This window comes from Dama dama, chromosome 21 (assembly GCF_033118175.1).
Source record: "Dama dama isolate Ldn47 chromosome 21, ASM3311817v1, whole genome shotgun sequence".
Taxonomy (NCBI): Eukaryota; Metazoa; Chordata; class Mammalia; order Artiodactyla; family Cervidae; genus Dama; species Dama dama.
The window spans coordinates 33,216,796-33,243,354 of record NC_083701.1 but is presented as its reverse complement, the minus strand read 5'-3'; the positions used below and the strand labels follow the sequence as shown (position 1 = coordinate 33,243,354).

At 40.4% G+C, this 26,559-nt stretch overlaps 1 protein-coding gene across 11 annotated transcripts in view; it reads right to left on the bottom strand.

Annotated features, from left to right (window-relative positions):
* SULF1 (sulfatase 1) overlaps window positions 1-26,559 on the bottom strand; it is a 183,328-nt gene that overhangs the window by 71,913 nt on the left and 84,856 nt on the right. For 5 of the 11 annotated variants that reach the window (XM_061123446.1, XM_061123452.1, XM_061123441.1 and 2 more), the window contains 2 exons: window positions 12,878-12,950; window positions 12,336-12,565 (listed from right to left, as the gene is read on the bottom strand). In XM_061123446.1, coding sequence (XP_060979429.1) covers window positions 12,336-12,507 — 172 coding nt within the window. In that variant the 5' untranslated portion in view covers window positions 12,508-12,565; window positions 12,878-12,950. Of the gene's footprint in view, window positions 1-12,335; window positions 12,566-12,877; window positions 12,951-13,412; window positions 13,511-26,559 lie in introns of all 11 variants that reach the window. The other 6 variants (XM_061123444.1, XM_061123447.1, XM_061123449.1 and 3 more) reach the window with 2 other exon arrangements.

Sequence of the window (26,559 nt, the reverse complement as noted above, 5' to 3'; positions counted from 1 at the left end):
CGGCTTTGACAGAACAGACAAAATGATGGCAGAGTAAGATCTTTGTCAAAGGCACGAAGGACATGTTATGATAAAAGTCTTTGAGAGGCGTTGCTATGACAATGGAGGTATGTACACTGCCAAGAAAACAGGCTGGTCCATCAAAGGTATGGCCAAGAGGTTGCTGAAACCCCCAGGTCGTGGGCTGATAAGAACTTGAATGGCCTTGTGCCTCTACAATAGAATGACTCTTAAGAAGCCGACCTAAGAGCTTCCCTGGTGGTCCAGTGGTAAGAACGCAGGGTAGACACCAGTTTTATCCCTGGTCCGGAAAGAGCCCTTATGCCACAGGGCAACTAAGCCCACGTACAACAACTACTGAAGCCCCTCACCACAAAGCCCATGTGCTGCAACAAGGGAAGCCACTGTAACGAGAGGCCAGTGCACCTGCATCTAGAGTAGCCCCCACTCTCTGCAACTAGAGAAAGCCCGCACAGAGCCAAAAAAAAAAATAATAATTTTAAAAAGATACTTATTTAAAAAAATAGAAGACTCAAGAGATGCTGCGATGTATCAGAAGGCTGTGTGTTGACTAACACTTTTCAGCTTGGGAAGAAAACTGGATAAGTAATGGCTTCACTGTTGCTCAAGAAGTAACTTGACAAGAACTATGCCCTACAGAAGATCAAAGAAGTGCACATTAAAAATGTTGTGTTTTATATTTATGTTAGTTGATCATAAAAGGGATAGAGCCTGGAATAAATACATGCAATGAAACACAGGAGTGGGGAGAGATTTCGAGGTCAATGTTAAAGTCCATTCACTTATTCTTTTCTCCTCTTTAGAAATCTGCAGTGATTACTTATGGTAACAGCTTGAATTTTGAGAAAACTTAGCAAACACTATTGACCAATTTTTATTGCCTAATGGTCTCTTCATGTCAGAGAATGACTTCTCAGAGTTTCCTCATGAGCTTAGCTAGACTCAAATTTTTTTTTTTTTTTTTAAAGCAACTGGAGGCTGTCCTCCAAGGTTGCATCACAAAGCAGCAACCTCCAATTTACAAACTCATTTGGACCACAACACTGGATGGGAGGTGGAAATCTGATCTAAGATCATATGATATGAAAATTAAAGGTGAAAACTCAGCCCCATACAGAAAGAAGTGAAAGTGTTAGTCACTCAGCTGTGACTCTTTGTGACCCCATGGACTGTAGCCTACCAGGCTCCTCTGCCCATGGAATTTTCCGGGAAAGAATACCAGAGTGGGTTGCCATGCCCACTTTGAACCCAGGTCTCCTGCATTGCAGGCATATTCTTTATCATCTGTGTCACCAGGGTCAGTTCCATGCATCACTCCTGGAATTGCCCCAGCCAGGACTGTCCTCTCACTCTAAATATCACTCTTGGGACTTCCCTGGTGGTCCAGTGGTTAAGACTTTGCCTTTCAACGCAGAGGGGGCAGGTTTGATTCCTAGTCAGGGAGCTAAGATTTCACGTCTCTCGGCCGACAAACTGAAGCATTAAAGAGAAGCAATATTGTAACAAATTCAACAAATACTTCAAAAATGGTCCACATCAAAAAATCTTTTAAAAATAAATAAATATCATCCTTTTCTTAAATGACTGAGCTGGTTGTGTTGAAGAACTAAAAAAATCCCTCTAAACCCTCTGCTTTCAACTGACTTGTCAGTCTAAGTGAACAATGAAGATGTTTGGTCTTTGCTAAGTCGCTTCAGTCGTGTCTGACCGTGCGACCCCATAGACGGCAGCCCACCAGGCTCCTCCGTCCCTGGGATTCTTTCTCCAGGCAAGAATACTGGAGTGGGTTGCCATTTCCTTCTCCATTGGTCTCTGCAAGTACAGTGGTAAGAGCCCCACGGGTGGGGCTCCTGACTGAATGTGAGCATCTAGCTTGAAGTTTCTCAGTAAAGAGTTTTCTGAGACAATGCTACTCCAACGTTAAAAATCACCTGGAGAGCATGTTATGTTATAGAAAAATTTGCATTTCTAACAAGCTCCCTGATGACATCAGTGCTGCCTGCCCACGGTCCACTCCTGGAGATATACCTGAAGCCTGACACAGAACCAGGGAAGTTTTGAGCTGGAAGAGACTTTAGTGGGTGCCTCTCTTTAAGTGATCTAAGTGGTTTAGACCACTTCCAAAGCTGTAAGATAGGCAGCCTGGAAGAGAAAACACTGATTTCATATTTATTCTCATGGATTTTATGACTGTGTGTGTGCTAAGTCATTTCAGTTATGTCTGACTCTGTGCAACCCTGTGAACTGTAGCCCGCTAGGCTCTTCTGTCCATGGAATTCTCCAGGCAAGAATACTGGAGTAGGTTGCCATTTCCTCCTCCAGGGGATCTTCCTGACTCAGGGACTGAACCCACGTCTCATGTCTCCAGCATTGGCAGGTGGGTTCTTTAGCACTAGCGCCATCTGGGAAGCCCAAGTGGATTTTATACTTGCTCCCATTTCTAAGTGTTTCATATGTAGCAAATCACTTAATCCTGACAATAACTTTCCACAGTGGGTGTTATTATTTATTATTCCCACATCAGGGATGATAAATTGAGGTACAGAAGGGTTGAGCAACATGCCTAGGACTGCACAGACCCTAATCAGCAGAGCCCAGATACAAATGCAGGCTGTCTGTTCAGAGATCATGCTCTTAAGCTCCATCTAGGCTGACTACTGGCTGTGACACTGACTTCTGAAGACTGAGAAACAGAAATGATGTCTGCTCATAGTAAGGGTATATCTCATTTACCGTAGTCTCATATTTTGCTTCCCAGGTGGTGTCAGTGGTAAAGAACCCGCTTGCCAATACAAGAGGCATAAGAGACACAGGTTTGATCCCTGGGTCAGGAAGATCCCCTGGAGGAGGGCATGGCAACCCACTCCAGTATTCTTGCCTGGAGAATCCCCATGGACAGAGGAGCCTGGCAGGCTACAGTCCATGGGATCACAAAGAATCAGACACAGCTGAGGGCAACTTAGCACATAAGTATTTTGCTTCATCTAGCCTCTTAGGGGAGATACTAACAGACACTAAAGCCTGTCTCCTGCCTTCTTATGGACTGAAGTGATTTCAGTAGCTTGGGTCTGGGTGGGAGAGGGGGCGTGGGCTGCAGATGTGTCTGTCCTTAGAAGCTGAATGTCACACTGGTGTTAAATGCTGCCTCTGATCTTGGAGTCCCTGGGTGGACACAGATGATGGAGTGTAGGAATCATACCTCCTCCCTCTGCTGAGTCAGAGTGCTCCAGCAAGGTAAGTATAAAGCCCCTTCTCTTCTATGGCTGTGTAGTGATTCATGTCAGCCAACAACACTGCCTGGTCCTGCACCTATGGCCACTGTGACTGCACCACTGATTTTTCATTGGGAAACTACCCAAAATGATTCTGTATCCATGCAACTAATAATTATGCATTTCCAGCTTGATGGGTGGGACCATGTTTTGTCCTATAGCTGGAAGGACTCGGTTTTGTTTTAAGCCAGAGCTCTTCACCTCTCTGAGTTTCAGGACTTTGGTGCCTAAAACGCAGATTGTGCTGATTCTTAGTTATCAGAGCAATTATTTCATGGGAATGTTATGAAACTTTAAGGCTGAAGATTCACCACAAGATTGCCAAAGCAGGACTTAGGAGGATGAAGATGAGAAAGAGTCCTGGACTTGAACTTGAGGGGAAACATCTGAGTTTTGGTCACAGATGTGCTTGAAGAAATCATTTACCTCTTTGGATTTGTGTTTCTCAGCTGTAAAATAGAACTAATAATAGCTCCCCAGACCTGTTGGCAGGGCTGTTGAGCAAATGGCATGAGCTGTGATTTACTGTGTGACCATCTTGGCCCCAAGATGTTTCAGTTACTCTTGCCTTTCCCATCTCCCTCTCTGTCACCACATCTGAACTCCAAAGCTAAGGTAAGCATACAGAGGTAGCCATAAACTGCATGTTTGTGTTCCTTCAAAACGTATACGTTGAAACCTAATGTGCTAGTTTATGGTGTTAGAAGGTGGGGCTTTGGCAGGTGATTAGGTCATGAGGGTGGAGCCCTCATGAATGGGTTTAGCGCCCTCATAAAAGAGACCCCAAAGAGCTTCCTGTCTCTTCTGCCATGTGAGGACACAGTGAAAACACAGCATCTATGAACCAGGAAGCAGATTCCCACCAGACTCAGAATCTGCTGGAGTCTCGATCGTGGACTTTTCAGCTTCCAGAACCACGAGAAATAAATGTCTGTTGTTTATAAGCCACTAAGTCACCCAGTATTTGGTTATAGCAGTATGGTATTTGGTTATAGCAGTCCTGATGGATTAAGATAGAAGTTTACTTTGTCTATGCTTCAAGACTTAAAATATTAAAGCTGGTTTAAAGACATCAGTTCCTGTCTACCCATCATGCACTGTTCCCCAAGCCTCTCTTAAGTGAGAAGCCTGGCTTCATTATCATTTAAAACGGTCCTTTGAGGTGGAAGCCTGACAGGGATGCCATGAAGTGACCATAATGAAGTCCAGTAGTTGGCATGGGGACACTGCTGACTGGGCTGGCTTGAGGACAGGGAAGGTCCGGGCCACAGCTGAGTCTCGAGGTTGCCAAGAAAAGCTGCCCCAGTGCCAGAGTTCTAGGTTGGGACTAGGGATGTCTGCCATCCCTCCTGCAGGGGTGGGGGTGCTTTGACAGTGATCAGCTGTGGACTAGGATGCTGCTGGGTCAGCAGTGACTGACAGAGGAGAAGCGGCACTCTCTGGGAATCCTGCAAGGTCTGCCAGCTTCACAATTCTGATGGGGTTAAAAAATCAAGGCTCTAGGAACAGTCCTTTGAAGGTGGTGTGTGCTGGGTTATTGGGGCCTGACAGAGTCATAGCCAGGAATTTCAATTGTTCTACAGGCTTCAAGTCATTTATTCTCAAATAGCATGCATGTAAAAGGTCAGAGGGGAGAAAATGTCCCACTCATCCAGACGACTACCAAAATCGCACAGTGAACTTGAATTACTTTACATCCATGTTAAACTTTATACCAAAGATTTGCCTTTCCTGATTCAAATATCTTAGCATTTGATATTTGAAATATTTCAATATTTTGTAATCAAATATTAAACTTTTCATTGAGGCTGTTCATCATGTCCAGAAAAACTCACAAAACTAGAAATTTGATAATAAATTTTGTCATCATCATTCATTAAGGAAGTCCCAGCTATGTGGTATTCATACACACCTGGCTTCATAGGAGACACACCTCTGTGTGAATTACAACTGTTCATGGTTTGATGAGTGATAATGACCAGCAAACACAGCTCTTATCAAACATATAAGGTTGTTTCTAGATGCCATTGTTTTATGATGGGGTAGAGTCAATGCTTGAAATATATAAATGGCCTGTACTAAGCTCATCCTGATAATTTCTTATGCCAACAATTAAGTATGGAAATTTAAACAGTGATATTTCTCATACTAAAAATGGCTTTATTGGTCTATTGAAAATTCGAATTCTGAAAGCATTAGAAAAAAAATAATATGATCAAACAGTATACCTTTTTTTTGTTTTTTTTTTTACCAAAACTATGGAATTGACAGGGAAAAACCCCCACAAAAAACCAGATGTTTCAGCTAAAAATAAGTTGGGGAGGGAAAACAAGTTGGGGAAAGAAGGGACAAAGAAGCAGATAATAAATCTGTCTGGAATGTTTCCAGGTCACTAGGACTCATTATTTTTTCCCCTAAAGAGCTAAAGGCCATTAAAAGTGGAGACTAGTTTTTTAGGGGAATGGAAGTAAAAATGCCTACAGGGCTAGACAGAGAAGGCAGGCAAGTGAAGCCAGCCAAGTATAAGAAAAATCACAACGCTTTTGTCTTTCCAGTTTTCTACCCTTGATAGAGATGTGGCTATACAGAATTTTCCCCTGACGATAAAAAACAGCAGTGTGGACATGATGGCAAAGACAGGTGCTCCTTGGTCCAGGTGTCGGGGAGCAGTGGGGAGTGGTGGGGATCCCGAGGGCCTGGGGAGGATAGGTCCCACCCAAAGGGGCAGATTTGACTCCTCTTCAAGCATTATTTTTTAAAAATTTCAGCTGTGCTGGGTCTTCATTGCTGTGCACAGGCTTTCTCTAGTTGGGCTGAACGGGGGCTACTCTTTCTCTTTTTTAAACTTTTTATTTTGTATTGGGTATAGCCGATTAACAAACAATATTGTGATAGTTTCAGGTCAACAGTGAAGGGACTCAGCCATACATAAACATAAATCCATTCTCTTCCAAACTCCCCTCCCATCGAGGCTGCCATATAGCATTGAGCAGAGTTCCATGTGCTATATACAGTAGATCCTTGTTGGCTATCCACTCCAAATATAGCAGTGTGTACATGTCAATTCCAAACTCCATAACCATCCCTTCTCCACATCCTTTCCCCGACTGGGGGCAACTCTGTGTTGCGATTCACTGCAGTGGCTTCTCTTGTGGCAGAGCATGGGCTCTAGGCATGTGGGCTTAGTTGCCCCTTGGCACATGGGATCTTCCTGGACCAGGGATTGAATCCATGTCCCCTGTACTGGTGGGCAGATTCTTTAACCACTGGATGACCAGGGAACTCCCCCTTTAAACATTTAACTGAAGGCTGCCTCATGGGAATATAAAGTTATTAAGAAAAGCCCTTCCCATGGCTGCCTCAAGGGAATGTAAGGTTTTCAATGACTTTTCAAGACAAGTCAGGATCTGGATTTCCCTCCCCCCCCCCCCTCCAAATTATGTAAAAATCACTTGATTTTTTTAATGCTGCCTTGATTTTGATAAGTATGCTGGTCAAGCAAAACACATCTGTGGAATAGCTCTGGACTGTAGATCCCATTTGTGACCTCTGCTTTAGACAAAGTGTTTCCATGTATTTAAGATTTCTTAATTTTACTTATGATATAAGTAGATCATAAGTCAGCCTTCCTAAGATGTTAGCACCAGCCCAATTTCCTAAGAATTTAAGAAATGCCATGTTGAATGAGATCAATGGTCTAATCAGCTCACTATTTTGCTTTTCAGAGTGATAACCAGGCACCACTGGGGAAAGATTTATTCGATTTTTTTTTTTTTTTTTTTTTTGATCTGGACCATTTTTTGAAGTCTTCATTGAATTTGTTACAGCATTGCTTCTGTTCTATGTTTTGGTCTTTTGGCCATGAGGCGTGTGGAAATCTATCTTAGCTCCTTGACTAGGGATTGAAATTGCATCCCCTGCTCCCCTGCATTGGAAGGTGAAAGTCTTAACCACTGAACTGCCAGAGAAGTCTCATTTGGGAAAGGCTTAGAGCTTAATTTCTTTGACTCTAGTCTCAGAAACTTAGGGGAGTCCCACAAGCATTTTTGATTTTCTTCTTTTTGACTTGTAAAATATTTCAAGTGAGGGAAAAATAGAATAAATAATGTGTCTTTTAGCTTTTTTAAAACAATATTTGCTCATAGTTGCTTGAGATATATTTTTATTTTTTTCAGATCTGTTTTTAAAATTTCATAATAAAACGTGGATACTGCTGATGTTCTTGGTTACCATTCCTTTCCTGGATGATAGCCATCATCCCAAACTCTTTTAATCATGTCCATTTGTGTTTTTTTAGCTTAAAAACTAAAACCACAATTCGAAAAGATACATGCACTCCAATATCCATAGCAGCACTATTTACCGTAGCCAAGATATGGAGGAAGGAACCTAAATGTCCATTGACAGATGAATGTTCAAAGAGATAGGGTTTAAATGTTTAAAGAGATAGACCCCATGTATATATATGATGGAATGTCACTCAGCCATAGAAAAGAATGAAATAATGCCATTTGCAGCAAAATGGATGGATCTAGAGATTGTCATCCTAAGTGATATAAACCAGACAAAGACTAATATATGATATAGCTTATATGTGGAACCTAAAAAAAAATGATACACATGAACTTATACACAAAACTCACAGACATAGAAAACAAACTTATGGTTATCAAAGCGGAAAGCTGGGGGAGGGACAAATTAGGTGTTTGGGATTGACATACACATACTAGTATATATAAAATAGATAATCAACAAGAACCTACTGTATAGCATAGGGAACTATACTGGACATTTCGTAATAACCTATAAGGGAAAAGAGTCTGAAAAAAAATAGATATTTTTGTATGTACAACTCACTTTGCTGTATGTCTGAAATGAACAGAACACTGTAAATCAACTATACTTCAGTTTTTTTTTAAAAGATATAAATCTTCCACCCATTAGCTTTGCCTAAAAGCCTGAACTATTTACAGATAGAGGCATAACCTGAAAACCACTTCCCAAGTAGTGGAAAAAACAAATCCAGAAGCATGGGGACCATTGGTTAAATTACTTAATCCTTCCACGGACTACGTTTTCTTCTGGGATAATGATCTTTGAACTACCCACCCAACTTGGATAGAATGACAATAAAATGCAATAATGAGAATAAATGTTCTTAGGAAAAGATAAAGTGTTATTCACATATCAGGGGCTAGCACTTTTATTAATAAATTCCTTCTGTGCCTCACCCCCTTCACAAAGTACTAGTTTATTTTATTTGTCCCCAAAGTTAAGGGAGTGTCCCCCATTCCTACTGAGTAAGAGCTTTTCGTCCCAGCTTGATTTCATAAACTTGGATTACCATCCTTCTTAGTCTTGTCTTTTCAGACAAAAAGATAGAATTGTTTCATTTTTAATTTCTCAAAAGGAAAAGTATTTGATTACAAATTTTGGAATTGTTTTCCTAAGCCTTTTCTAAGTTGGATATCCTTCTGAAGGCACAGAAGCCAAAATGCTTGCAGAATTACAGGCACAAAAATTTTGCTTTTTTAGGTGAAGGTTTGTTCAATATTTGGCAAACAAAATCACATGTAAGCAAAAAACCAAAACAAATCAAACCATATCAAAACCACAATGAGAGACTATCTCACACCCATTAAGATGGTTATTATAAAAAATTCAGCAAATAACAAATGTTGGCAAGAATGTGGAGAAACTGGAACCCTTATGCACTGCTGGTGGGAATGGATAATGGTGCAGTTGCTATGAAAACAGTACTGTGGTTCCTCAAAAAATTAAAAATAGAATTATCTAATGATCCAGTAATTCTATTTCTGGGTATATACCCCAAAGAATTGAAAGCAGAGTCTCAAAGAGATATTTATATACCTATGTTCATTGTAGCGTTATTCACAATAAAAGAAAAGCAGAAGCAACACTAATGTCTAACAAGAGATAAATGGATAAACAAAGGGTCGATATACATATAATGGAATATTATTTAACCTTCAAAAGGAAGGAAATTCTGAGACATGCTATAACATAGGTAAACAGTGAACAAGGACTTTATGCTAAGTGAAATAAAGTGAAAGTGAAGTCACTCAGTTGTGTCCGACTCCTTGCAACCCCATGGACTGTAGCCTACCAGCTTCCTCTGTCCATGGGATTTTCCAGGCAAGAATATTGGAGTGAAATAAGCCAGTCACAAAAAAACAAGTACTGTATGAAACTGTATGATTCTACATATATGAAATACTCAGAGCAGTCAAATTCATAGAGACAGAAAATAGAGTAGCAAATGCCAAGAGCTGGGAGCTAGGGAGTTACTGTTTAATGGATATAGAGCTTTAATTTTATAGGATGAAAAGAGTTTTTGGAAATTTTCAAAAGTGAATGTACTTAACACAAACTGTACACTTGAAAATGGTTAAGATGATTAAAAAAAACAACAATACCAAAACCCAAAAGTTAACTAAAGACTAGAGCAGAAAATTTCAGAGATTATGAGGACATTATAATTGGCCAGGCAAAAGTCTCCATGAAACTGTACCCACCACTCAGAACATAATTTTTCTGCTGAGAAAGGCAGTTGGTCTTCTCTAAATTTTTTACCCATTGTTCACTCTGGTTCATCATCAACTTGCTCTGTCAATGGGATAATAAGACCCATCTTGTCATTATCTCAGAACCTAGGATAATGTAAATAACATTTACAGGTTATTTTAGGAAGGGCTCAATAAATATTTGTTGAAGGATGAACTGATGGAAGGAATCATGGTTACATGTGTAGCTGTGGAGATTCTGACTTAATACAGGTCCTGGGTTCACCATTTCCTAGCTCATCAGAACCTATGCAAATCTTCTAAGCCTCATTTGTCTTAAGAATAATTTGAATAGAGTATTCGTAACTACTACATAGACTGACTGTGAAAATTAAATGAGTGAATGCTGAGCCTGGTGTCTGGGAGGAAAATCAAGGAAAGAAGTAACAACTTTCCTTGTTAGAAAGAAGTAACACCAACTCTTCACCATTATATTCATGTGCTTCCACTAGAAGACAGTATTTAGTAATTGTTTAATAAATATTTGGCTTCTCTGGTGGTTCAGTAATAAAGAATCCTCCTGCCAATGCAGGAAGTGGTAGAATATGTGAGTTTGAACCCTGGGTTGGGAAGATCCCCTGGAGGAGTGGCAACCCATTCCAGTATTCTTGTCTATAGAATTTCATGAATAGAGGAAGCTGGTGGGCTACAATCCACGGGTCACAAAGAGTCAGACACGACTGAGTGATTAACATACACACACACACACACACACACACACACACACACACACACACCCTATCCTCTAGTTGCTCTCAATCAAGTGGAAGAGACAGGTATGGAAGCACATGGTGGATTAAGGGTCCTGCTGGAGGCAGGTCCAAGGTGGTACAAAATTCCATCTACCATGCTGGAGGACAGGATGGTTTTGGTGAAGGAGGATCCCTGAGGGCAAGGCACTGAACTGGGTCATGAAAAATAGGTAGGGTTTCTCTAGGTGGAGAAAGGTGGAAAGAGCAGAGGGGATGAGATGTGTAAAGGCATGAAATATAGGTGAGGGAGACGAAACCACGAGACAGTTTCAAACAACTAGTTGTTTCCATGAAGCACAGAGCAAAATTGGGGGAAAGGAAAATAGTCTTAGTGAGATAGGTAGGGGGCAGATGCCCACAGCTCATCAGCCTGGAGACAGGAGGGGTTTAATCCTCTTGGCAAGGAATATCTTGGAGGGTTTTAGCAGCAGAGACCCAATCAGATACTTGCATGAAATGAAGAATAAGCAAGAGGGGCCAAGACTAGAAGGGACAGGTACCGTCAGGAGATCAACCAGTTAGGAAAAACTAGGAGAGCAGAGAATGGCTTCAGTGAAAGGGATGGGTATGAGAGATGTTAAGGAAGGAGAATTCAAATGTCTTCACTTTACTTGTGCTATAGGTGAATGAAAACTTAAACCACCAGCCACATACACACTAAAGTCACACCTCCAAGATTTTTCATTTTGACATGTTGCCTTAAACAATTAAGTGAGAGACAACAGACTGCAAATCACCTCCAACAATTATTACCTCCATGGGGCTTTCAGTGCTTTTGTTTCTAGCTGAATCCAAAGAGTTAACTTTGTTGAGATTCCATAGTTTGGTTTCAAACTGGAAAACAAGGTCCCCATCCCTGTGGATCAACTTCCAGCCTACAGAGGTTTAATCCTCAAGGAACCTAGCCAGAGGAGCTCTGGAGAGAAGCCCAAGGTATTCTGCCAGCATGAAGTGCAAGACTAGAGATGGTCAAGTTCAGTGTGATAGCTTGAGAGCAAGGAATTTGGTTCAGGAATGGAAAGGAGTGCTGGTGACAGCTTGTAAGGGCAAACTTTTCATCTGTCTTATGTACCATAGAAGAACTTGATCCTAAGCTTATAGGCAAGACCATAGCGCTGGGCCATGAAAGAAGATGAAAGGGTGAGAAACCCAACCAGAAGATTTAGAAGCTAAGCTGAAACACTGGATGTTGGCAGGCTTTCCAAGCACTCCAGAATTAACCTAGGTGAGTGAATTCTTCTGAAAAGCATCCTGTCTAAGGTGGGTAGCAGTGATCTGCAACAGAAGAAGATATGCAGCATGCTGTAACTTTTAATTTCCTAAAAATTACAAGCCGTGAATAAAGGATTTACCTTAATAATAATGACAATTGGAAGTTCCTTGTGTATCTACCTTTGTTCATACGCACTGCAGGGAATTACAGTCATACTCTCATGTTCTTTGAAACAACTTTGCCCAAATATTTTAAAACACTCTTGACCAAGAGTTTCCAAGGTGCACAATCCAATCCTTGACTTTTATAGTTTTGTGTTTCCTCTCACCACCCCCATTCTCATACCCCTCCCCGACATTGCTTCAAAAACTTAAGACCAAGAAAGTCATGTCGAAACACAAACCAGATGCTTTACCATCAATGCAAGTATATCAGGAGGTCAGTCAATCATTTGAGCAAAAGGGACGAACAAGTGAAAAAGCCAGTGTCTCACCCAGCTCCACGTCTTGATCATCGGTGAGCACAAGAATGATGTTGGGTCGTATGTTTTTTCGCTCCTGCTGTATCCGTCCTCTGAATCTTGGGGACCTGATGCTGGAACTGAGGCTCCCCAGCAGCTGCGTGCCCAGGACAGCCAAAACCAGAGTACAGCAAGAATACTTCATTGTGCTTGCTCCAATGTCGCAAAACTGAGAAAATGTCTGTCTACTGATTCCTGCAGGTCTGGGCAGTCAGAGAAAGGGGAGAGGGAGAGACGAAAATGAAATCCAAACCCTGAACACGGTTGCAAAAAAAGGACTACAACTCAGTGAGAACTGGCACATAAACTGGCAGAGAAAGGGCTGCCCGTGAGTCAGAAGCAGCAAACCCTCCCAGCGTAGGGTTTTTGTTTTTTTTTTTAAGCGCTTGATTATTTTGCAAATTCACTTTTGTCCTTTATTCTCATTCCAACTTTCCCAATTTCAAAATTCATTGCCAAAATAGAATTTCCAGCACAGAGCTTGGATGTAAAAGCTTTCTGACAAGAGCTAATACCTGGAATTAGGTATCTCAGTTGAAGAATCAATTGCTGTAGTCAGAAATGTTCAGGACATCTGCAGAGGGGGTCCTGGAATGCGGAGAAAAAAATACAAAGGAAATGTCAATCAGAGATTCTGATACAGATTTTTGGTCTGAAACAGTCTCTTGAAACAACATAAATATATATATATATATATGTGTATATACATTATTTATTCACTATATATTTTATAGTATTTATATTAATATGTATATGTAAATATAATATACAATGTATATTATAATATATACATATATAATTTAAAATCTGTACTCCAAAAGGAAGAAACAGAAGGAAACAACATTCAGAACTGCTTAACATATGACTTGAATAATATCTTCATTGCATAATCATAAACACAGTGACCTGGGTATCATCCCTGCTTATGTTTTAATAGCATTAATACTTTAAACATCCCCAAAGAAAATGAACGACTGATGAGGAAGAGCCAGCAATGCCCGTGAAACCTCAGTGCCCTGGAGTGTTTGCCTCTGGGAAGCGTTAACTCACCTGCACGCGATATTGAGTTCTCATCAAGCAGAACGAAACGCAAAGCTGTCATTTGTCATCTGCATGATGTCACTCACTACCCAGGAGAGTTCTTTCTGCTGACAAAGACCTCAGAGTAAGTGGCTGGGAGGGCAACCTTTCCCAGCCTCCGAAAAGCTCCTAACTGTCCTCCATCAATCACCAGGGGAAGAGGTGCTTCCTCCGGGCTGGGCTTGTCCCTCAGTCCAGCCCGCATCCCCGGAGCATCAGTGCCGAAGGGGACAGAGCCCTCCTCTGACTGTCAGCACCAGCCTCACTACTGTCCAGACCCGGTGCAGCGCCGCCAGCACCGAGGTTTGGCTTTGCCGCAGCAGATCTCAACCTGCAAAGCAAAATGATTGATGGGCTCTGAGGCTGGAGGTGACTCTTTCACCTTAAAAAAATAATAAATAAAATCTGGAGGGGAGCGTTGTAAAATCTTTGTAAGTCTGCACAGGAGGAGACTTCAGAAAGGGTTGGAAAAATGCCCCTTTCACTTTAGAACACTAACCTGATGGATGCTGTTCTTTAGGACTTCTGAAAGATAGCAAAGGGCTCATTAAAAAAAACAAAAACAGCATCTTTCTCTTGAATGTCATGAGGGAGCATCTGTATGGGAATTTCAACTGCCCTAAAATTAATTAGATAGCAGCTGGTTCCAGCAGCCACTCTCTCCCCACACTTCTGAGGGTCTGTATTTTGATCCTCAACAATCAACTGTCATCAGATAAATACTAATCATGAATAAGTGTGAGGAACCAGAAGAAAAGGAACTCCGTTGCTCACTTCCATGTCTTAAATTCTGGAGGGTGACACGGGCCAGTGACAGAAGAAAGAAGGGTATACTGTTTCCCCCTGCCATACACATTATTGTGTTTTACACAAACACACACGCCTCCATTATTTTAAACTTTATGAGCTGTTTTGTAAACAGTTCTAATGCTTTTGACTCTGCAGCCTGTAATTATTCCTTGGGAGGGAAGGAGAGAGGTGGGGAGAGAGAGAGAGAGAAAGACTCAATAAGAAGTAGGCTTTCAAACAAAAATCCAGTGTCTGCAGCAAGGCAGTCCTGACCACATTATCTGCAGAGCAACCAGCTAACTACCTCCGATTGATCCCGTGGCTTGAGAAAGTCAATACGCACAGTTTGGCATGTGGGTTTTTTTTTGTTGTTTTCTGTTTGGTAATAACTTGGGGTTATTTCAGTGATTGCGGTGCCTGCTGAACACTGAAAGCATGCAATTGTTCTGCCCTGACTGGTGGGTTTCTGGGCATTTGGTTCAAATCATGAGAAAACCGATAGGAGCACGAAAGGACAGGAAAGTGAAAGAAGTGAATGAAACAATGGCTTTCTCCCGTGGAGCATGCGTCAATCTAAAGAGTTAAATACAGAAATTTCTTAGAGGGTTGGTTCTTGAAGTAATAGAACTTTGCCCACCACTCAAAGCCATGTATAAAGAGGTAGTCAACAGGGTTTCTTGCATCACTGATCATTTAAACCAACATCTGCAGACAATGGTGACCCAAAAAATACAGCCAGACTCACACTGTATCGAGTGTGCGCAGTGCTTGGTTTAAATAATCAGTCACACACGCAACTGAAAATTCTTGACAATTAAGTTGCTGATAACATTCCTTGGAACCCAATCCATGTTCTGGGTTATTTTTTTCTTTATCTTATTTACTTAACTTCCTCTTTTAGGAAAAAGAAAATTAGCCTTAATGGCACCCTGCATAAACTACATTGAAAGTCATTTCCTAATAAAGAAAAGAGACAGCAGAGAAGATGTGAGCTTTACCTCTAAAGCGGCTTGCCCTGCCTTTCCGGAGAGCTAAAAGGTGCGAAAGAGACCTACATTTTTTGTTTTTCTTTTTTTTTTTCTGCCACAGTTTATTATTGATTCAGGGGATTCATATGTAAAAACCGAGAAGCTGAGTGGTAAAGAAAATGGAACTTTCAGACAAGTCTGTTCAGCAGGAGCGCTCCCTTGACTAAAACCCACAAAACACAGCACTCTGGAAAAAAAAAAAGTGCACACAGACAATTCTTCATTCAAAAATGACCTTTTAGAACCCGTCATCCTCTCACTGCCTGGTTTCTCCTCCAGAAGGAAAAAAGTGAAGAAGAAGAAGAAGGAAAAAAAAAAAAACCTGACAGACAAAGTGCAGACCTTGACAAAGGAGACAAGGATGCAATGTTTGAACTGGATACTTGGTGGCAGACGACAAGTGTCCTTAGAGACTAACAATTTGTCTTGAGAGATCGTTGAAAATGGGAGAAATGTCAAAAGAGGTTTTTCTCACACATGGAAAGTGAACTTGAGGAACGGTGCTGTATTCATGAAGCGGGACCAGAACACAAGCTGCTTTTTCTTTAGGATCTAAAATGAAAACACCAACTGTCACTATGCCCAATTGATGTGGAAAGTTTGCAGCCCTTTGTTTGGGGCAGTCAAGCCAACTATAAATGTGACATTAAAAGTTTCAAGTCACATAAAAAAGAGAGAAAAGACTGGGAAGCCTTCAAGCCAACTGGATAGCAAGCTTGGTTCACATATGCTTATCTAGCAAAGCCCCACACTAAAACAAAGCCCTCATTGCCCTCATGGGTTTAAGGGGGTCTCTGTCTTCAACAAAGCTCCCCTTTGTCTAGACAGCTGGGGTGGACGTAAAGGGATGGTGGTAATATGCTTGTCCACAGCCCTGGCTGTCAAGGTGTAATCTGGGCTTTGGGGGACCCTGAGATCCTCACAGATGAAATCCAAAAGACTAGAACTATTTTTTTTTTTTTTTCTGTAAGACTGGGTCTTTATCTTATGTTTACTTTTAATTATTACTTTTGGCTGTGCTGGGTCTTCATTGAGGCACATGGGTGCTTCTCTAGTTGCAATGTGTAGGCTTCTCTTGTTGCAGAGCCTGGGCTCTCCATTTGCCATAGTGAGATCAGCAATCCCTGTCATGGGGGATCTTAGTTTCTTGAGCAGGGATGGGACCCACATCCCCTTCATTGGAAGGTGGACTCTCAACCACTGGGCCACCAGGGATGTCCCAGACCAGAGGTATTTTGATAAGAACGCCAACACTTCATCTCTCCTTTTTACTTTGTTGACATTTGCACTGATGGTCTAAGAGCAATGGTTGATACAACTGCTTTAGTACAAATGCAGGGAGCACCACATATAGTTTTTTAAAAAGCCAGTTTCACTCAAGATGAAGCAGTAAAATGATTAATTTGATTAAGCCCTGAGTATCGAATACACATAGGCCTCCCAGGTCGCTCAGTGGTAAAGAATCTGCCTGCCAATGCAGGAGACGTGCATTCGATCCTTGGGTGGGTAAGATCCTCTGGAGAAGGGAATGGCGACCCACTCCAGTATTCTTGCCTGGAGAATCCCATGGACAGAGGAGCCTGGCAGGTTGTAGTCCACGGGTTCTCAAAGAGTTGGACACAACTGAGCAACTGAGCATGTCCCTGTGTGCTCAAATACATGTCTTTTCTTTTACATTTTCTGTTTTATCAGAAAAAAGGGACACATAAAACCCTCTGCTGTGTATGAAGGTGTGAGGCTTGTGAAGGGAAACCACTTCTGTGACTAAGTTGCAAGGTGAACTGGATCAATCTTCTTTCTGTTTCTACTCAAACACTATTTTTACTTGATAGAATTATTTGAATTTGGATTTTTGGAAGACATTTTCTCAAGTCATGAATGAACCGAGACTCACTTCAAGGAAAGCAACTGACAGTGTTTGTCATATTTGTTGCTAATGACAGCAATTTAGTTTTCAAGTCAAAAGCAAAATTTTGGAAAACTTTTATCTGCCACTGTGAGCTTGGTAGCTTCTCAATACGTAATACTTTTCTGATGACATTAATGTTGATATTAACACATGTTATTTTGTGATATAAAATGAAATGTGTCAACATTTAGACTATTAGTATAAATCAGTGAACCAATACTTCCGAAATGACCAAATGCAATGTTACAAAATTATACAGAAGTAAAAAATCCCATGCTCACTCAAGTGCAAAATGACCACTGAATCTTAATAATATAACAAAGTATTAAAAGCTCATTCATGTGGTTTCAGATTTCTTATGACAACTGACCTATAGGAATCACTACTTGTCAAGTTTTGGTATAGTATCAAAGAAGATCTATAAGTATCTGAAAAAGCTTTTGAAATAATTCTCCACTTCCAACTATTTACCCATAGGAGGTTGAATTTTATTCCCACACCTCACTCAAAACAATACATTTCAACAGATTGAATGCAGAAGCAGATATAAAAATCCAGTTCTCTTTTATTCAGATAAATATCAGATTTACAAAAATGTGAAACATGCCATTTTAATCACCAATATTCTTTTGGCTTGAAAAATACAGTTATTTTTCATAAAATATATCATTTAACCTATATATTTATTATTTCTAATTAATAAATATTTTTTAAAATTCTCAGTTTGAATTTTTAAGTATCAATAGCGAAAATCCCCATAAAGTGAAAGCCACTCAGTCATGTCTGACTCTTGCAACCTCATGGACAATATAGTCCATGGGATTCTCCAGGCCAGAATACTGGAATGGGTAGCTGTTCTCTTCTCCAGGGAATCTTCCCAACCCAGGGATCAAACTCAGGTCTCTCAAATTGCAGGCAGATTCTTTACCAGCTGAGCCACCAGGGAAGCCCCAAATCCCCATAAACACAAGCTTAATAAATGATTTATTTTTTTAAATTAATTTACTTTTTGGCTGCCTATGTGGCATGCAAGCTCCTAGTTCCCTGACCAGGGATCAAACCTGTGTCCCTTGCACTGTGAGCATGAAGTCTTAACCACTGGACTGCCAGGGAAGTCCCACAAGTTTAATAATATAAAGGGATAAAAACACAATTTCAATAATATAAAAGGATTTCATGCTCAGAGGGTTTGAGAATTACTGGCCTAGAGTATATAGTTAAGCCCAGCCTTTTACCTCTAAGGCTATAGATTTGGCCCTAGTCACAAACTTAGTTCATTTCCCCCTGCCCCTTAAAGCTTTGAAACTTTACTAAGTTCTAAATGCCTGGTATCACTGTTCAGTGATGACATTCTGTGTTTTTTCTTTTTTAATCTGAGGATAACACAAAACTTTATAAATGAATGTGCACACATCTGAAGTATGAGAGAGAGGCTCAGAACAACCCACTCAGCACAGAAATCAACCTCTTAAGGATGGGGCAAAGGAATTGTTTCTAGCACTCCAGAGTGAAGACAGAGAAAAAAAGGGACACCATAACCAATCACAGCAGCAGGGGAGATTAGGCCGGCAGCACGCAATTATTCAAAGCTGCCTATTTAGCCAGAACACACTTAGTTTATCACTAGAGTGAAGTGAAATAGGACCATAGCAGCAAGAAGGTGGAATCACCCCTCCCGATTCCCCCAATCAACAGAGTTCTCACATATCCTGGGGTCAGTTTACATGGCCCTCTTCCCTTAATTTTGACTTTCAAGTTTCCCATACATCACTTTTTTTTTTTCTATAGAGGAAGCCTTCAAGACGTGCTAGCTTCTTTATGATATATGTGAAACTACGAAGGAGCTAATTTCTTCTTTTAAGAACCCCATAGCTGGCAAAGTTCATCTACTGTTAATCCCCAGAAAGCCTGTTCACTGGTCTAATTTATTACAACTCCAAGCAAATAAGATAGACAACAGTCTCCTTCTGGTGCAGTAACATTTTTATACCCCTCGAATAATAAATCTCTTCCAGCCACCAATGACAGCTGGAAACTGTGCATCTCTGACCTGGAGCATCTTTGGGGAAACACTCGGCTAAATGATGAGATCCTCCTTGAACAATGTTTGCTTTTCTTCCCCTTTTCCCCTTTCTGTTCTTTCTCCCCAGAACACTATGAATAGTGACATTGGAAGGAACCTTGAAAAGTCATCTGTTCACAAAATTGTTAGTGTTGATTATCCCCAGGGTACGGTGAGGCAGAGGAACAGATTCTATTTTTTTATTTCATTTATGTCTAAGTTGGATTTTTCCCCATGATCTGTTGGACAATAAAAATAGAAATAAGTATTTTTAAGCTTTCTAGGCTTTCTCTTTGTCTTCTCATGGAGGAAGAGGATAGAAAGAGATAAGCAGTGATAAGAATGAAGGGAGAGGCTATAGCAAGAAATGTACTTATGAGGGAGGTGGGGGGGGATATAAGAGGGAGAGGACATATGTATACCTATGGCCAATTCATGTTGACCATGGCAAAAATGGCAAAAATCATCACAATATTGTAAAGCAATTATCCTACAATTAAAAATAAAATATAAATTTAAAAAAGACGAAATGTACTTATAAGCATTATCTGACAGAGACAGGAATTACCTATATAACAAGGAGCTCAACAAGAACACTTTAGGGAATGCACAGCATCGAAGATGGAGATTTTCCCAGCTTCTTTCAAATAGAAATTAGCAAAGCAAAGGAAAACAAAGTGACCTAAAAATTATGAAAACAAAACAAAATCAGAAGGACCTGTTATTTCTGAAGCAGATGCTACAGAGTGTCTTAGAGGTCTGATAACAGTCATGAGTTTCAATGGTGGCCATGAGCTGTAAGATAAGGGGAATAAAAAGATTGCTGACTTTTAAAAAGGGGGACATTGGAAACTTCGGTTTGGGTCTGACAATAGGAAGCATATTGATAAAAAGAACCACAAATGTGATCTTAGACATCTTAGCTATGTCTTAAACTGTATGCGTTATTATATTAAATTTGCCTTTGGCTTCATATACTTATACCTTAACTGTGTTGAAGTATCTTAAAGGTATTGCAGAAGTTAGCAGGAATAGTTTACTGCAATAACAAGGAAAAACAAACAAACAAACAAACATCAATGACAAAGCGACAGGGAGCTTTGATCTGCTCGATCGTGCATAGATGCAGTCTGATGGGGGCACTGTTGTCTTATTGTTGCCGTAGCAGGACCAAGAAGAGGAAGGAAAAAACTGGAGATTCTTGTGGTAGAGCTTTTCATGGCTCCAACCCAGAAATGACTCCAATCACTTCTAATATTTCATTGGTTGAAACTAGTCACATGACCTCAACCAACTGCAAGAGGGCAGGAAATTGACGGCACAGATGAAGTGTGCTGAGCACGACCCTCTACCACAAGCATCACGTTTCATCAGTATTTTACTTATTTATCTTTTTTCCCTAAATATTTGGGTTCACCAAAAAGTTTGTTGGGGTCTTTCTGAAAGATGCCATGGAAAAACTGGAAAGAACTTTTTGGCCAAACCAATAGATACACAAATGTGCATAGTTAAGATATGCATATAAATATATTCACACATACAGATACATATTAAAGTAATGAGGAAATATAGTCTCCTTTGTATTTTAAAGTTCGAGCATTCCTAAAAATGCACCTTTGAACAAAGTCAGGAATTCTGGGGACACATTTTGTTTTAGTCTGTTTCTCTGATGTGTGTCATTTGGCACAATATGAATTTATTTCAAAAGTTCCACAATTCTTGTGATACATTTTAAGCTGAAGAAAATATTTAAAAAATAATCAGGTGCTACATTTAGATTTCAAAAGCATTTCTCAAAATATTTTCTTGTAGTTAACATCTTTGTGAAGAAAGAGGAACACCCGACTTTAAAAATTAAGCCACAGTTAAGAGAGTTTGACCTGGCCTATTTTCTACGTGATAAAGCTCACTACCAACATAACACACTTTAACATTTCTAAGGGTTTAAATACAGCAGCTGAGTGCCTAAGAATTGATACTTTTGAACTGTGGTGTTGGAGAAGACTCTTGAGAGTCCCTTGGACTGCAAGGAGATCCAACCAGTCCATCCTAAAGGAATATTCATTGGAAGGACTGAATATTCATTGGAAGGACTGATGCTGAAGCTGAAACTCCAATACTTTGGCCAACTGATGTGAAGAACTGACTCATTTGAAAAGACTCTGATGCTGGGAAAGATTGAAGGCGGGAGGAGAAGGGGATGACAGAGGATGAGATGGTTGGATGGCATCACCAACTCAATGGACATGAGTTTGAGTAAACTCCGGGAGCTGGTGATGGACAGGGAGGCCTGGCGTGCTGCAGTCCATGGGGTCACAAACAGTCGTACACGACTGAGCGGCTAAACTGAATTGAATTGAAATACAGCAGAGTGGAGATACAAGTTCCTTCCAAGGGACCCTGCTGGCCTCATGGAGTCATGATGCAGAAAAGGAGGTCTGGGAACACAGTGTGAAAAATGAATATGCATTTCAAAAGGCAGCAAATTCTAGTTCTTAGCTCAAGATTTAGGGATGAGTTATGGGTAATATAGTGGAAACAGTGTCAGACTTTATTTTTTTGGGCTCCAGAATCACTTCAGATGGTGACTGCAGCCATGAAATTAAAAGATGCTTACTCCTTGTAAGGAAAGTTATGACCAACCTAGATAGCATATTAAAAAGCAGAGACATTACTTTGCCAACAAAGATCCATCTAGTCAAGGCTATGGTTTTTCCAGTGGTCATGTATGGATGTGAGAGTTGGACTGTGAAGAAAGCTGAGCACTGAAAAATTGATGGTTTTGAACTGTGGTGTTGGAGAAGACTCTTGAGAGTCCCTTGGACTGCAAGGAGATCCAACCAGTCCATCCTAAAGGAGATCAGTCCTGGGTGTTCATTTGAAGGACTGCTGCTGAAGCTGAAACTCCAATACTTTGGCCACCTCATGCGAAGAGTTGACTCATTGGAAAAGACCCTGATGCTGGGAGGGATTGGGGGCAGGAGGAGAAGGGGACGACAGAGGATGAGATGGCTGGATGGCATCACCGACTCGATGGACATGAGTTTGAGTAAACTCCAGGAGTTGGTGATGACAGGGAGGCCTGGCGTGCTGCAATTCATGGGGTTGCAAAGAGTCGGACACGACTGAACGACTGAACTGAACTGAACTGAACTGAACTATGGGCAATTCATAGTGGTGATAGTGGTAAAGAACCCGCCTGCCAATCCAGGAGACATAAGAGACAAGGGGTTCGATCCTTGGGTCGGAAAGGTCCTCTGGAGGAGGGCATGCAACCCACTCCAGTATTCCTGCCTGGAGAATCCCACGGACAGAGGAGCCTAGTGGAGTCCATAAGGTCACAGAGTTGGACATGACTGAAGTGACTTAGCATGCACACATGCATGTATGGGGAATAGCTCTGCTTCTTAATTTTTCCTTCCACAATGTATTTCTTACAGGAAAGCCTTTGAAGAAAATCAAACATCCATATTTAAGTCAACTGCAGTTCTCAGAGATCTATTTTCAAAAGAAACCCTAAAATTCATATTTTGATGTCATTCAGTTGCTAACTTGTGTCTGACTCTTTGCAACCCCATGGACTGTCCTGTACCATCTCCTGGAGGTTGCTCAAACTCATGCCCATTAAGTCGATGATGCCATCCAACCATCTCATCCTCTGTCATCGCCTTCTCCTCCAGCCTTCAATCTTTCAGATTAGTTCATGTATTATTTCAGAAATACTTCCTTCACAAGTTGTACTGGGAAATGCTGGTTTGAGTTTTGGGGCGGGAGGTTAAATATATCATTCTAAGTCTTTATATGACAAAAATCACCTTCAATACCCTATTCTGTTCAGATTGTCATCATTCCTTCAGTTGTATACTTATCTCCAGTGACCACCAAGCAAAGCTCTAAAGTTATCAAATAAAAAAAGCAACTCTACTTAAGTTTCATGTGAGATTCAGGTTGGCAATCATGGAAAATATAACTACAGTAAAACAAACTGAATAACTAGCAAGTCTCACTAGGAAAATTAATTTACTGATTATAACTGCAAAGCACACATAAAGCATACAACAAAGATAAATTTTCTACCCATTTTTATTGACATCCATCTGATTTATGGCATTCTTGACCAATCAAATTCATCTGCTAACTATTAAAATAGTATTTGGATGTAGAGATACTTATCACAGTCTTCAGGTGAATTAGCACCTGAAGAGACCCAGTATGATATTATTAAAACCATAAATTCACTACCACTGATTCGAATGGCGGTGCTTACATTGAAGGCCTGTAGTAACCTGAAACTTAAAATGCAACTTCTGTCTTAGCTTTTTGTCTGAGCAGAAGCTGGGAAATATTTTAGCTAATGAAAACCCATATTTTACTCTATTGTTATAAAAAAGTGAACTTTATGAAGTCTTTTTATTTTATTTATTTTTTATTTTTATTGGTTGTGCTGGGTATTCATTGCTGTGCATGGACTTTAGTAGTTGCAGCACATGGGTTTAGCTGCTCCAAGGCATGTGGAATCTTCCCGGACTGGGGATTGAACTCGGATCCCCTACACTGGCAGGCAGATTCTGTCTCACTAGGGAAGCCCTATGAACTTTTAAGCAGAGGAATTTATAGAATGAAAAAAGAGCTGTATTATCACCCTTAACTATTATCATATCTGTAAAATAATTTTCCTGAAAAGGCTCAGATTATGATGTATGTCTATAGATACTTGGGGCAAATGTATGTTTATTGTCACTAGAATATCTTTATAAATAGATGTTTACAGCTGGCCAAGTCCCTAAATATCATCTACTACACTTCTATACTACAAATACTCAACGTTGCTCTACTTCCAGAATTTATTTTTTCACTAACAACTCTACTTTGTTTTAAACCTTCATTTCTCAGCACACACAACACCAGCACTTGTCACACTAAGGAGCTGATATAATTAAACCAGATGATGTGCCCCACAAGTAAAATCAGCCATTCATGAAAGCTGGTCACCAGAGGCCATTTCAAACAATGCATATTTCAAAGTAATCTAAAGTAATCCCTTCTCTCCAGATTTGGTTTCCATGAAGCCTTAAGCACATGTGTGCTACAAAAAGGAGGTTTATTAAAACCTGATGTGATATCAGAGATTATAATGCAACACGGTTGGGCTCATTTTAATATGAGTCTTCAAGAAGAAAGTGATTTTCAATTATATCTGTAGGCTTACTAAAACATTATGCATATAAAGGTATGTGATGTTTACTTATTAAGGAAAAAATGAAGAATGCTCTCCTGTTATCTGAATCAGGCTTGTATATAAAATTTGCATATAAAAGTGGAGGAGAAACTAAAACAGCTTTTACTGATGGACAGATTAGCTAAGTGCAGCATGTATTTATAACTCTAAAGAGTGAGGAGTTTTGGTTGTTTAGAAAATTCCTTATAAAGTTGTGAATCTCTAGTAGACCACTCTTTTGGCTCGCTATGGTGAAACACTATCAAAATGTGTCATGGCAGTGGCATGGCATGGCACTTGAAAACAGCATGGCAGCTTCAAAACACGAGTTGTCATCATTAGTAGAACTGGCTTATTGGGTAAGTCTGCCTGCCTATGAAGTTTTTACCAAGACTTCCAGTCCTGGTGAATCTCTGGAAGCTTTGTTTGTTTTTCCTAACCCTTTTTCTATTTGCTGGTTGTAGTTAGTTTCAATTGCAGATGAAAATACAAAGAATTAGATTTGATATGCTTCTGGTCCCTCCATTTCACGATCTCCTGCCTACAGCTTTGTATCCTTGAAACTCAGACAAAAGGAAAGTTGTACGTGATCCTGAATGGGTTCACAAAATGAGCAGAGAGCAACACCCTAACACAGAAAATCTGCTGTTCCCCATTGGAACATGGCTTCACAAACCTGATTATATATAAGAAAGGAGGGAAGTTACCTCCTTTGCTCTAGAGAGCTAATGTGAAGGAGGCAGTCTTGAAAATATGGTATATTAATATTGACAGCATCTCTGAGTTTGAAGGTGTTACAGAGTAAATTTTTACGTCCCCTACTGCATTCATATGTTGAAATCCTAACTTCCAGTGAGATGGTATTAGGAGGCAGAGTCTTCAGAAGAGTGATTAGGTCATGAGGCTGGAACCCTCAGGAGTGGAATTAATGCCCTCATAAAATGGACCACAGAGAGCTCTCCCCGCCCCCACCTTCTACCATATGAGGACACTGAGAAGATGGTCATCTATGAACCAGGTAGTGGACTCTCACCAGATACCCCATCTACTAGCACCCTGATCTTGGATTTTCAGCTTTCAGAACAATACGAAATCAATGTTTGCTATTTAAGTCACCCAATTTATGGTGTTTCTGTTATAGCAGCCCAGATGGACTATGACAAGGGATCTTAAAGTTCACCTAGATTATTTTTTAACTAATGAATAAAACTTCTTTGACTGTGTGGATCACAACAAACTGTGGAAAATTCTTAAAGAGATGGGAATACAGGACCACCTGACCTGCCTCCTGAGAAATCTATATGCAGGTCAAGAAGCAACAGTTAGAACTGGACATGGAACAACAGACTGGTTCCAAATTGGGAAAGGAGTACGTCAAGGCTGTATATTGTCCCCCTGCTTTTTTAACTTCTATGCAGACCACATCATGCGAAATGCAGTGCTAGATGAAGCACAAGCTGGAATCAAGATTGTGGGGAGAAACATCAATAACCTCAGATATGCAGATGACACCACCCTTATGGCAGAAAGTGAAGAACTAAAGAGCCTCTTGACGAAAATGATAGGAGAGTGAAAAAGTTGGCTTAAAACTCAACATTGAGAAAACTAAGATCATGGCATCCGGTCCCATCACTTCATGGCAAATAGATGGGGAAACAATGGAAACTGTGGGAGACTTTATTATTTTGGGCTCCAAAATCACTGCAGATGGTGACTGCAGCCATGAAATTAAAAGACACTTGCTCCTTGGAAGAAAAGCTATGACCAACCTAGACAGTATATTAAAAAACAGAGACATTACTTTACCAACAAAATAAAAGCTATGGTTTAGCTTTTAGCATTTAGTCAAAGCTATGGTTTTTCCAGTAGTCATGTATGGATGTGAGAGTTGGACTATAAAGAAAGGTGAGCAATAGAGAATAGATGCTTTTGAACTTTGGTGTTGGAGAAGACTCTTGAGAGTCCCTTGGACTGCAAGGAGATCCAACCAGTCAATCTTAAAGGAAATCAATCCTGAATATTCATTGGAAGGACTGATGCTGAAGCTGAAACTCCAATACTTTGGCCAACTGATGCGAAGAACTGACTCATCTGAAAAGACCTTGATGCTG